The sequence below is a fragment of the Typopeltis vanoorti genome, chromosome 20 (assembly GCF_054136105.1).
Source record: "Typopeltis vanoorti isolate ZY-2024b chromosome 20, IOZ_Tvanoo_1.0, whole genome shotgun sequence".
Lineage (NCBI taxonomy): Eukaryota > Metazoa > Arthropoda > Arachnida > Uropygi > Thelyphonidae > Typopeltis > Typopeltis vanoorti.
Genome location: NC_143568.1, coordinates 3,520,887 through 3,534,567, shown reverse-complemented (window position 1 = coordinate 3,534,567; position 13,681 = coordinate 3,520,887). Strand labels below are relative to the sequence as shown.

At 38.4% G+C, this 13,681-nt stretch overlaps 1 protein-coding gene across 2 annotated transcripts in view; it reads right to left on the bottom strand.

Moving 5' to 3' along the window:
* LOC150095196 (uncharacterized protein ZK1073.1-like) overlaps positions 1–13,681 on the bottom strand; it is a 347,623-nt gene that overhangs the window by 19,669 nt on the left and 314,273 nt on the right. For both annotated transcript variants that reach the window (XM_090410330.1, XM_090410331.1), the window contains exon 12: positions 4,010–4,061. In XM_090410330.1, the coding sequence (XP_090266456.1) occupies positions 4,010–4,061 (52 nt within the window). The remainder of the gene's footprint in view (positions 1–4,009; positions 4,062–13,681) is intronic.

Here is a 13,681-nt window from a genome sequence, read left to right as displayed (position 1 = left end):
TGTGGATTGCAGAGTTTTGGTGGATAGAAGAAGGAGAGAGGTGATATGAAAGAACTTTCCAATGTCTACTCTGTAACTACCTCTCAACAGTTTAAAAGTTTCAATCATATCACCTCTTTCCTTCTTCTATCCACCAAATATCATTGCAAGAAAGAGCAATGATAAAGGGCCATTGTCATGGCCCCTTGTCATTGCCTGAATGAGTGGAATGCATTGCCTGAGAGAGTGGTTGGAGCGGAAACGGTCAATGGGTTTAAGGAGTGGTATGATAAACTTTGTGTTTCCTAAAAATGACCTCCCACGATGAGTCTTTTGACTCCATGGATGCCTGGATAATAATAATAATAATATATCAGAGACATTAATAAAAATGGCTATCCAAAGAATCTAATCAACAAGATTCTTCATAGAAACCCCCACAACAACAACAACAACAACAACAACCTGCCATCACTCAGCACAGTTCATCCTTAGTTATTCCTTATGCAGGTACAGTGTCTGAGAAGATCACAAAACTTTTTAAACCTTTCAACATCAGAGTTGCATTCAAACTGGTCAAGATTATCTGTCATGTTTTAAGATCGCCAAAAGACATTAATCCTTTTTTCAAACACGCTGGAGTGTACAACATCCCATGTGCTTGTGGTCTAAACTATATAGGACAGATGTCAAGAAGCTTTGAAATTAAATTAACAAGATGATTTTGTGAGAAAATGAATGAAGTAATCCCAACTTTTCAGACATCTTGCAAAAACAGGGCTTAATCTAAAAATCAACAGAATTAAGTCTATGGGGAATGAAGATAAGAACTGAGAACAGTCGGTTAGTCGTAACCACTGATTGCTAGTTTGAGGGATACCCTGGAACTTCCCTGCTCATCTTGGGACATATGCCAGAAGGAGGAAAAATCTCTGCACTTGAGGTTAAGTATACAAACTGCAGGGGAGTGGAAGAAATAGAGAAAGTTAAAAATAATGTAGGATCATCAGCAAGCACCAGGACGGCTTGACTTATTTAAGTTTTTTATTTATTAATCAAGGTTTTATTAATTTTTTTGAAGGTTGTAATTTTCCCCAGAACTATGTAGCAAAATCTGGTTCTCCGAAGTCTTAGTGCCCTTAGGCGATTGCCTAAGTTCGCCTAATGATAAAACCGGCCCTGACTAACCATACCATTGATTAGAATAGCAGCTCCATGCTTCACCTAGAAGAAGATTTCCGTTGTAGAAATTTCAAAGAAGCTGTTGTAGCCCTCCATTCTGGAGAAAATTTTAACAGAAACCAGGGCCAGGGAATGTTAATAGCTGACATATGGAAAACATTAATAAGATCACTCAGTCTGCCAGAATTTAATTTCCCACAAAACTACAGAACGTGCTCTCATAAGAGTGACTAACACAACATGCTCCATGTGTGTAATGTTATGTGTTATGTTTTAATGTTTAATTTATATGATAGTGTTACTCCATTTTCTCTGTACTAGCCACTTTGAGTTTTTTTTCTTACTGTTATAAGCCCTGAAGAAGCCAGACAGCTCCGTCAGCGAAGCTTGTTGGTATTAGATGTTTATAAATCATGGTCAATTAAAGATCAATATATATTACAATTTAATTATATGTTTGAATGACCAAATATAATCTAAACAATGAATTTGTGGATTTATTATTATTATTATTACGTGACACCTCCAGAGAGTTCAAAGACTCATCAAGGAAGGGCACCTACTCTACATCTCTGTCTCCACCCCTCAAATCCACCAACTACCATGAACTGCAACTACCATCATCTTCTGCATGAACACCACCTACTGCCCTACCTACCACTACCATTAGTATTTTCACAGACAATCACAAACATCCATGCCCATGGCAGGACTCGAACCCGCAACCTTTTGGCTGGAGAGCGGATACGCTAACCACTGGGCCAACAAAGCTGGCTAATGAAGTGAATGTGATGGTAAGCTAGAGCAGTTTAAATGGAATGACTTATATTTGAATGGGCTGAATGCTAGAGAGAAAAGAAAACATACAGGGAAAGAATAAAATGAGCAATGTAAGGAAGTGAGCAAGAAAATGAGGGATAAGACAATCTGGTCATAGAGAAATAGGAGGAAGTTGGATATAACAATGGATGAAATGAAACAATGATTGGCTTCAGACCAGCTTTCACACAAGGGATGCCTTTTAAATATTTTGCTGGATCGATATTCCCCATTTGCTCATAGTTTGGATCTGGCATTCATGACTACCACCTGTTTAGCTGTTTGAAGGATGCACTCCATTTTGCAGACAATGATAACAAATAAATTGAAGAACTACTGTTAAATTCTTTACACCAACTTTTGGAATAAAAACTTATAAAGGTCAGTACATGGTATCTCACCCAGTAATGATAAAAGTGTACAGAGAATGATGAAAACTGTTGAAAAGTAAGAGAATGCACATGAAAAATGGAGAGTTAATTCATATAAAAGCCACCGTTAAATAAAATTGCATTTTTTCAAAATGCAATTTTATTTAATTGAAATAAAAATTAATGAAATAAATAAATAAATAATGAAAAAAAAAGATAGGATGCACATATTAAAGATTGTGCACTTTCTTGCAGCCTCTCATAATTAACTATCAATATCAGTCTGGAATAATATACGAGGGTAGTCTAAAAAGTTCTCCGCCTAACAACGAAAAAACGAATTTATAATTTTAAAATTATTTTTATTTTCCAACATAAGCTCCCTTAAGACTAATACATTTATTCCAGCGATGCTCCAGTGCCATTATCACGTCCCTGTAGTAGTTCTCAGTAAGATCTGCAAAATATCCCTCTACAGCTTCAATCATCTCTCGATTCGAAACCAAAACCCTGACCAGCAAGTAGGAATTTATTTTGGGAAGAATCAGAAGTCTGAGGGAGCCAAATCTGGGGAATAGGGTGGATGTTCCAACAATTCATAGTGCTGATCACTTAATTTTCCCATTGCCAAAACGTTTTTGTGGGCAGGTGCATTGTCCTGATAAAAGATGATTTTTTTTCTTCTGCAAACTGGGTCTTTTCTCGTGAATTTTTTTCATCTAGTCTGGTTAAAAGATCAGAATATTTCCTTTTCAAGATAATTAATAAACAAAATGCCTTTAGCATTCCAAAACACTGATGTCATGACTTTTCCTGCTGATGGAACTGCCTTTGTCTTCTTTGGCACTGAACAACCAGCTTCTGTCCACTGTTTTGACTGCTGTTTGGATTCTGGTGTGTAATGGTGAATCCAAGTCTCATCCATAGTAATAAATCGATGCACAAAATCAGTTTTATTCTTGTTAAAATGCTCCAAGCACTCTTCAGAGATTTTCAGTCAAGTATATTTTTATCTGCTGTAAGCAAGCTCAGCACCCATCTTGTGCAAAGCTTTTTCATATGCAATTCTTCATGCAAAATATACCTACACATTCTTTTAAAATGCGTATAGTCTCAGCAGTTTCATGCACTTTGACTTGCTGGTCATCCAATACCATATCATACACTTGATCAATGATTTCTGGTAGTGTTCCACATTATGGACATCCTTCACATAGATCATCTTCAAGGCTGGTGTGGCCATGTTTATACTCAGCAGCCCATTTCTTAATTGTCAAAACGAAGGAGAAGAGTGCACATAAGCTTTTATGAACTTCAAATGAATTTCTTTTGGCGTCAAACCTTCTTTTACAAAGAACTTTATAACTGCATGATACCCAATTTTATCCATTTCAAGAGATACAGACAACACTTTTGCTTCAGCTGTATAAAACAAACTACTTGATAAAATGACTTGCAATTTCACATGCATGCTTATGACAGATGTACCAACTTAGAAAAAAAAAAACCTTGCCGATAGTGTTGCCATCTATGGTCTAGGCTGAGATCATTTCAGACCACCCTCGTAGTACCTCCAAATTAATACAAAATTAGAAACCAAAATTTGTGAAAGCTATATTTATAAGAAAAGCAGATATGCTTTTTTTTCATATACTTACATAATCCTAATCCTTGGCAAAACAAAAGAAGGTTATATGCAAGCTTTTCTGGCTATAAAAAAATGAAGTTTTGAAATTAAAAAAAAATGTACTTTTGTAACTAGACTATTTGAAAATAACTAATCACAAAATATAATAATTTTCAAAGAGGTTATGGTTTATCCAAGAGTGATTATTTTTATTAAGGAAGATAAAGTTTATATATATATATATATATATATATGGGATGGTAGTATAGTATGATTTGCTGCTAGGAATTTGTATTGCTTATGTCTTAGCCTATTAAGTATTAACATTATTATTATTACATGACACCTCCAGTTAGTCCAAAGACTCATCAAGATAGGGCACTTAGTCAACAGCTCTCCTTCTCCTCACTCAATCCACCAACTACAACGAACCGCAACTACCTTCATCATCTACACCAATGCCATCTACTGCTGACCAACACCACTAGTATTATCACAGACAAATGCAAACATCCAAGCCCACAGCAGTATTCGAACCCACAGCCTTTTGATAGGAGAGCGAATATGCTAACCACTCGGCCAACTAGGCTAGCAGTGTTTTATGGCTTGTAGCGTTTTTTTAATTCGCAACATTGTTCATTATACACATAATGTTTAGGTATGATTCCAGTGTTAACAGACATTATTAGAGAAATGTATGTGCCTATTGTTGCACAGTTTATGTTCTCAGAATGTTTAGATCATAGTTGTGTAGTAATCTTAAAAACTAGAGATCATTTGAAACCTTTATTATCTGAATATAACTAAAGTTTTAACTTTTCTGACTGCTACAGAGCTTTGATCCATTACTACACATTATAGCATATAAAGAGGCACATATGGAGAGCTTTAAATGCCAAGAATAGTCCAATACTGTTAATTTGTTCATAATCATAAACATTCCAATCTGTGATTGGGATGTTTATAAATAGAGATAACACAAAAATATCTAACATATCATCTGTGTCAAGACATTTTAGTTATTTTATTCAAGATGAAAGTTCCTAATTTCGATGAAAAAGTATTACGTGTTATTTCTTTATGTTACCTTGGCAGTAACAGACACTTCCAGTCTGTTACCACCAAGGGCGGTAGCAGACTGGAAGTGTCTAATTATAGACCAGTTTGTGTGTCATCACTGGTTACTAAGATCTTGGAGAAAGTAGGGAAGGACCGTATACAGCATTGGGAAGATGAGGGTAATGTTATCTTTGAGAGTCAACATTGATTTGTGAAGGGGTGCTCTTGTTTTAGGAATATGCTAGCCTTTTATGATAAAGTTACAAGAGCATTAGATGAGGGAAAGGCATATACTGCCATTTTCTTAGCCTTAGCGAAGACATTTGACAGGGTGCCACATGATAAGCTAATATTTAAGTTGTAGCACATGGGTCTGGATGTCAGATTGGTCAACTGAATTCAGGATTGGCTGTCCAATAGGTATCAGAGGTTGTGTATGGTCGGGCAGTTTCAAGGAAGCAGAGGGTTACAAGTGGGGTCCCACAGGGCTCATTGCTAGGACCAATATTGTTTAACCTTTATATCAATGACATTGTCAGTGGATTGCAGGGGATGTTCAGTTGTTTGCAGATGATGCAAAGCTGGGAAGGATTATTAGTAATAGTGCAGATGCAGCAGCCCTGCAAGAGGATTTGAATAAGCTATATAGATGGGCAAATGAATGGGGGTTTCGGTTTAATGCAGCAAAATGTAAGGTCTTGAGGTTTGGGAAACATCGATGGGACACTGCATACTCTATGGGAGGAGTTATACTGGAGAAAGTAGGGGAGACAAGAGATCTGGGATTGATGATTGATAGAAACCTGAAATTTAGGGGACATATTGCAAAGGTGGTGAAGGTAACAGAGGATTGCTGCAATAATGAGAAGGACGCTGACCTGCAGAGATAAAACAGTTATCATTCATTGTATAAGACCCTGATCAGACCACACTGGGACTATTGTTCTCAGATTTGGTCTCCAGGATTTGAAGGGGATAAATTAACTGTGGAAAGGGTACAAAGGCGGATAACAAAGATGGTTTCAGGACTGTACAATGATAGTTATGAGGATCGGCTGAGGGAATGTGGACTGCAGAGTTTGGTGGATAGAAGAAGGAGTGGTGATATGATTGAGACTTTTAAACTGTTGAGAGGTGGTTACAGGGTTGACACTGGGGAGTTCTTTCACTTGGTTGAACAACGGAAAGGAGTGATGACAAGAGGCCATCCCTGGAAGTTATGAAAGGAAACTGTGAGCAAGAGGGTGAGGAGTGGTTTCTTTGCATGGAGGGTGGTTGAACCATGGAATGCATTACCTGATGGAGTGGTGAGAGTGAGAACGGTCAATGAGTTCAAGGAGTGGTATGACAGACTTTGTGTTTCTTGGGGGGGGGACCTCCCCCTCGATGAGTCTTGATAGACTGTGTTTCTTAGGAAGGACCTCTCATGGTGAGTCTTTTGACTCCATGGAGGTCTGAATAATAATAATAATTATATAACACCTAATACTTTCTCATTGAAAGTATTAGGTGTTATTTATGTAGATGAAAGAAAGGCTTATCAATTCCTTTGATTGCAGCTGCTAATTTCTTGGATAAGTAGCAATCAGGATTATCTACACAGTCCATGATTATATGTGAGTGAAATTATTCTTATGAATTTTGGGTAATTGGTCATTTTCATAGGGAGGGATAGATCCTCCGCCAGCTGCACTTAGATGGATCACAAATTACTCACGGCTATGTGCTGGTCATTCACTAAACTTTGCATTTCTTCTAAAAATGTTTGTGTATGTATCACCACCATGTTATTTCACTTATACTAGCTTTGGTTATTAATATTTCTTTATCAGTTTTTAGTTATTTGATACCCATAAATTCCTTCAGCTTAGGTCACTAATTAGTGCTTTGCTTTTCAGAAAATTTAGTTATTTCCAGGTAAATTTGGCATTGGTTAGTTCCTCTTGAACAAGAGGTATTGGTGTTTTGTGAGACATGGTTGACAGAAGATGATATAGTTAGTGGGACAGAATGTGAAGGGTATAACATTTTCAGAAATGAGAGAGAAAAAAGAATGGGAAGGGGATTGTTGATGATAACTGATAAGCTAGCTAAAAAGATTATAAATTCAGATGGAAGTCTGTGAAAACAAAGATTTTGTGGCCATCTGCTGCAAGATAGGAGAAAACATACAGTTGGTTACTGCTATTATTATTATTATTCAGGCCTCCAAGGAGTCAAAAGACTCTTCGAGGAAGGTCCTTCCTAAGACATAAAGTCTGTCAAGACTCACTGAGGGGAGGTCCCCCCCCTGAGAAACACAAAGTCCATCATACCACTCTTTAAACTCACTGACCATTCTCGCTCCCACCACTCCATCAGGCAATGCATTCCACGGCTCAACCACCCTCCACACAAAGAAACCACTCCTTACCCTCTTGCTCACAGTTTCCTTTCGTAACTTCCAGGGATGGCCTCTTGTCATCACTCCTTCCCGCTGATCAACCAAGCGAAAGAACTCTCCAGTGTCAACCCTGTAACCACCTCTCAACAGTTTAAAAGTCTCAATCATATCACCTCTCCTTCTTCTATCCACCAAACTCTGCAGTCCACATTCTCTCAGCCGATCCTCATAACTATCCTTGTACAGTCCTGAAACCATCTTTGTCATCCGTCTTTGTATCCTTTCCACAGTTAATTTATCCCCTTCAAATCCTGGGGACCAAATCTGAGAACAATAGTCCAAGTGTGGTCTGATCAGAGACTTATACAACGGAATGATAACCCTCTTATCTCTGCAGGTCAGTGTCCTTCTCATAATAGCAGCAATCCTCTGTGTTACCTTCACCATCTTTGCAATATGTCCCCTAAACTTCAGGTTTCTATCAATCATCAACCCCAGATCTCTTGTCTCCCCTACTTCCTCCAGTATAACTCCTCCCATAGAGTATGCAGCATCCCATCGATGTTTCCCAAACCTCAAGACCTTACATTTTGCTGCATTAAACTGACACCCCCATTCATTTGCCCATCTATCTAGCTTATTTAAATCCTCTTGCAGGGCTACCACATCTGCACTATTACTAATAATCCTTCCCAGCTTCGCATCATCTGCAAACAACTGAATATCCCCCTGCAATCCACTGGCTATGTCATTGATATAAAGGTTAAACAATATAGGTCCTAGTACTGAGCCCTGTGGGACCCCACTTGTAACCCTCTGCCTCCTGGAAACTGCTCCACCATACACAACTCTCTGATACCTATCAGACAGCCAATCCTGAATCCAGTTGACCAATCTGACATCCAGACCCATGTGCTGCAACTTAAATATCAGCTTATCATGTGGCACCCTGTCAAATGCCTTCGCCAAGTCTAAGAAAATTGCAGTATATGCCTTTCCCTCATCTAATGTTCTTGTAACTTTATTATAAAAGGCTAGCATATTGCTAAAACAAGAGCGTCCTTTCACAAATCCATGTTGATTCTCACAGATAACATTACCCTCATCTGCCCAATGCTGTACACGGTCCCTCACTACTTTCTCCAAGATCTTAACAACTACTGATGACACACAGACTGGCCTATAATTAGACACTTCCAGTCTGTTACCACCCTTATGCAATGGCACTATCTTACCTTCCTTCCATTCCCTGGGCACCTTTGCCAAAGCCAGACTTTCATTGAAAAGAGGTACTGTCAATTCCCTAGCACATTCTCTCAAAACTCGTGGCGAAATACCATCCAGTCCCACAGCTTTACTGACATCCAGAGTACTCAGTATCTGAAACACACTCTCCTCCTGTAACTCCAGACCTCGTACCAGTCCTATCCCTCTAGCATTAAAACTGACTCCTCTAGGATGAAATATTCCAATAAAGTGTTCATTGAACAATTCCACTATGTCCTCTGCATATTATTATAGACCAGGAGATGTGAAGAATGATGTAGATATACATTGGCAAATAAGCTGAATGAGTGAAGAAGAAGTAATTATTATTGGGGGGGGGGGGGGATTTCTACTAGGGCACATACGTAGGGAGGAGGAAATGAAATTTATGCACCTACTAAGAAATAATAACCTGAGGCACCATGTGATAGGAGATAGGAGTTAGATAGTGGTAAATGTAATAACTGCATCAAGAGGATTTGTCTGTAACCAAGATGACCACATTGCCACCAACTGTTGACAGTGATCATGTGAAATTTTCAATTAACTCTTTGACTGTTAGGTTTTCCAGTTTCTGGGACTTTATCCCACTTTTTACCCCAAGGTCGTTTTTTTTTCCCCCTTCGAATTTCAATACCACATGATTAACAAGGTATAAAAAAGTATTTATAAATTTTATACAAAATTTTTATAATGATTTACTAAAGATAATATTAACTAATAATGATTTTTATACATAAGATAACTATAATAACCTACATTCAGTGATATTTCCTCAGAAGTTTCTATGGCAGATTTTGAAGAATGAAGCATACACAACCCTACCTGGCAATCGGGGCACCACATATACATTTTTTTGCAAACCTTCTTTCCAAAAACTGATCTTGTGCAATAAATAGTACATTTGGCCAACATTTTCTTCTTGGCTCTGCTTGCTTTGTAGTAGAGTATATATATTCTGGAAAGTAACGTCCTGTCAGTCTGGGTTCCCTCCTTTAGCTGGTCTTTTGCCTTTCTTGTTAGCCCTCGGGATGTGATAGGTTTCAATGATTTTGACTATGAGAACCAGCCTAAAAGCTATGTGATCAAGCTTACCAACTAACTTTCTGTGTGGCACAAAAGCACTGTATACAGAGATATTATTATGATATTATTATTATTATTACCCAAGACCACATGGAGTCAAAGACTCATCTAGGAGGTCCTTTAATCATACACACAGCTCATCATACCATGCTTTAAACACACTCAAATTCTCTGCAGACACCACACTCTCAAGCGAGGCATTCCAATCATTCACAACTCTGCATGAAAAAAACCTGCTTCTCACTCCCCTACTTACACCCTCTTTATACCGTTGCCAGGGATGACCTCTGGTTCTTCCCTGATCTCCCACTATTTTCTTTAGAACTTCTCCAGCATTGTTCCTATAACAACCCCTTAATAACTTGTAGGTCTCTATTATATCTCCCCTCTTCCTCCTGTCCACCAGACTCTGCAAGTTGCATCTTCTCAATCTTTCCTCATACTCGACATTCCAGAGGTCAGAAACTACTGTAGTCAGTCGCCTCTGGACCTTGTCCAACATCTTTTCATCCTTCTGAAAATCAGGTGACCAAATCTGGACAGAATAGTCCATGTGTGGCCTAATCAAAGCTTTATACAATGGAACAAGAAAATCCCTACTTCTATAAGTCAGTGTCCTCTGCATCATTCCCAGAAGCCATTGTGTTGTCTTCCCAAGTTTCACTATGTGTCCCCTAAATTTCAGATCCTTATCCATTATCATTCCCAGATCTCTTATGTCCTCCACCTCTGACAATATATCCTCATCAAGCATAAATTCTACATCCCATTTCCGTTTTCGAAATTTTAAAACCTTACATTCTGCAACACTGAACTCACATCCCCATTCCTGTGCCAAATCACTCAATTTATTCAAGTCTACTTGTAAGGGCACAACATCTTCACTACTCTTCATGGTTTGTCCCAACTTTGCATCATCTGCAAGTCACTAGTGGAGTGCCTCAGGGGGTCTGTTTTAGGGCCATTACCGTTTAACTTGTATATTAATGATATTGGTAAAGATTTGGATAGAGATATTCAGTTGTTTGTAGATGATGCAAAGTTGGGACAAACCATGTTCCTTTTCCTGGATATCTCAGCCCCATACACGACTTGTTGATACCTATTGGATAGCCAGTCTCCAATCCAATGCACTAATCCAATATCCAACCCCACCTGCTCTAGTTTGACTGTCAACTTATCATGAGATACTCTATCAAAAGCCTTTGCAAAATCCAAATATATTACGGTGTATCCTTCTCCTCTGTCCAACGAAGCGAAGCAGTCACTTTATTGTAATAAGCAAGTAGATTACTAAAACATGACCTCCTGTTAGTAAATCCATGCTGTCCATGAAAGATAATACCATTGTTGTCAACCCAAATCTGAATCCTAGTTCTCACAAGCTTCTTCAACAACTTAACTACAACACCTGACATACAGATAGCCCTATAGTTTGCTGCTTGGGTTCTATCACCTCCTTTATGAAGTGGCACAATCTTGTACTCCTTCCACTCATTAGCAACTTGACCCAGTGCAAGACTCATATTAAAAAATATGTCAAGACTGGCGTCAACTCCCTGGCACATTCCTTCAGAATACGCGGTGATATATTATCAAGTCTCACAGCCTTATTTACATCTAGTTTGCTCAACTCGCCATACACCTCTTGCTCACTTACAGTCAGTCTCTCTTCCCCATCATCAACTGCTCTCAGTCTCTTAATGAAGTCACATTCACAAGATTGAAAGACCTATATGAACTGCTCATTAAGTATTTCCACCATCTTCTGCAACAGCTGTCTTTATACCATTTTCTCCAATCAGTGTCATCCTTCCATAATCATTCTTTCTTTTGCTGGCGGCATATCGAAAGTACTCCTTAGGATTCTTTTTGGCTTCATTAGCTAACTGCTGTTCATACCTCTCTTTAGCTACCCTCACCAACCAAGTCACCTGCGTTGCCTTGTCTTTGTAGTCCTCATGGAATTGGTTATTTCCACTTCTCTTACCATAATGCCGTTTTTCTCTGTATCGCATGCTTAATCTCTTTATTCATCCATTTCACGCCTACCTTATTTAATCTTCTCACCCTTGGAATACATTTAGACATTGCATCTACTAGATAGTTTTTGAAAATCCCCCAAGCTGCATTGATCTCTTTTCCAGCTAACTCCTCATTCCATGCTACACCTGGAAGCCGTCTCCTGAGCTCTTCATCATCACCCCCCCCCCCTTGTAGTTCCACATATACCCTTTTCTTACAGAGGTCCTCACATTGCTGGCAACCACCCAGGTAATCACCTCATGGTCACTCTCACCAACTGGTGGGTGATTTGACACTTCATTTATAATTACATCATCTGATGAGATGACCAAATCCAAGACCCTCAATCCCCATGTGCCCTCTGTTATATACTATCTGAGGTAGTTATCCCTCAAAAACTCAAGAAACCCATTTTCTTTACTTCCAGTTGCTATCTCATCATTCCAGTCTATATTGCCCATAATGATCACTCTTTTCTTATTTGCTTGGAAAATTTGATTATACATTTCATAGTCACTACCATCCACATTTCCTTGTCTATAACAACATCCAAACAGGTATTTCATTCCATTCACCTCTATCTCACACCATACTGCCTCAAAACCACTGGCACATCTCTACTTTGTATGAACAGAACTCTTTCTCTATCATCAATGGCACTCTCCCTCCCTTTTTAAACCTTCTATCCTCACCAAATACATCATATCCTCCCATTTCTATTCCTGTTAGGATGTTGTCCTCATCTAACCATGTCTTACTTATTCCAACAATTTTTGGCTGAACAGACTGAATTAGTGCAACTATTTCATCTGTCTTGTTCTTACACTTCTAGCATTGGTATACAAACACAACAGCTCATTTCTGGATCTACAGCTAGTTCCACTGATACCACTCATTCAATACGATCTCTCCTTGCTCAACTGAGCCCATTTCCCTTTCTGCTTATTCATTTTAGAACCCTCTTCAATTCCAACTGTTTCCTCTTGATCCCAGGGCATCCCTTTCCTTTCCTGTCTACAGATGCCCTCACATTCTATATGTAAGAGGTGTCTGAATATTTTTATATAATATCTCTATTTGTTCTGGATAGCAGAATAATATGAAAGCATTTGGTCTAAATCAGTGGTCGCCAAAGTAGTCGATATAACATTGTTAGGGGTCGATTCAAGCTCAGGGATCGATTGGGGATCGATAGAAAAATATAAGACATCATTGTATGGGTAATATTTAATTCGGTTAACTTGGATTACCTCCATCCTGAATGACAATGCAATTAAGAGTGAATCGTGGGAACAGTGACATGAATAGGACCTGAAAGATGGAGCAAGGTCATGAAAATAGTTACCGAAGCCAATCATGTAGGCCAAAATGGCGTATTTACCAATAAATGGATGACAGTGGTTCCTGCACAGCCAGGCGTGGAACCACCGACTTTTGCAAGACGAGATTGCAACACATGCATGGTTGCTTATTTACTTATGCTTACATGTATTCGATCCTAGTCTCATTTTTGCAATCGACATACAAGTGAGCGTTAATGTTCTAAAATTCATCAACATACATATTATTATTCAATTGTAATTCATTCACGAACTAAACTTCTCTATGTTGAAAAGTTGAGCAGGGCTGGTAGTTTTGTACCTCCTATATATACCTATAGGAAGATTGTATTATTGTTATTTTGTTATCTAAATTAAATTTTATATTTAATATATTATTTATCCCTCCTATCAAATATGTAATGTTAAGAAGGACATCAAAAACAAAAACGTATCCCTTTGACGTTAAGCCAATATAATAATAGAAGGGGTCGATAAAAAGTCAAGAAACTCTTGTAGGGGTTGACGGTCAAAGAAGTTTGGCAGCCCCTGGTCTAAATGATCA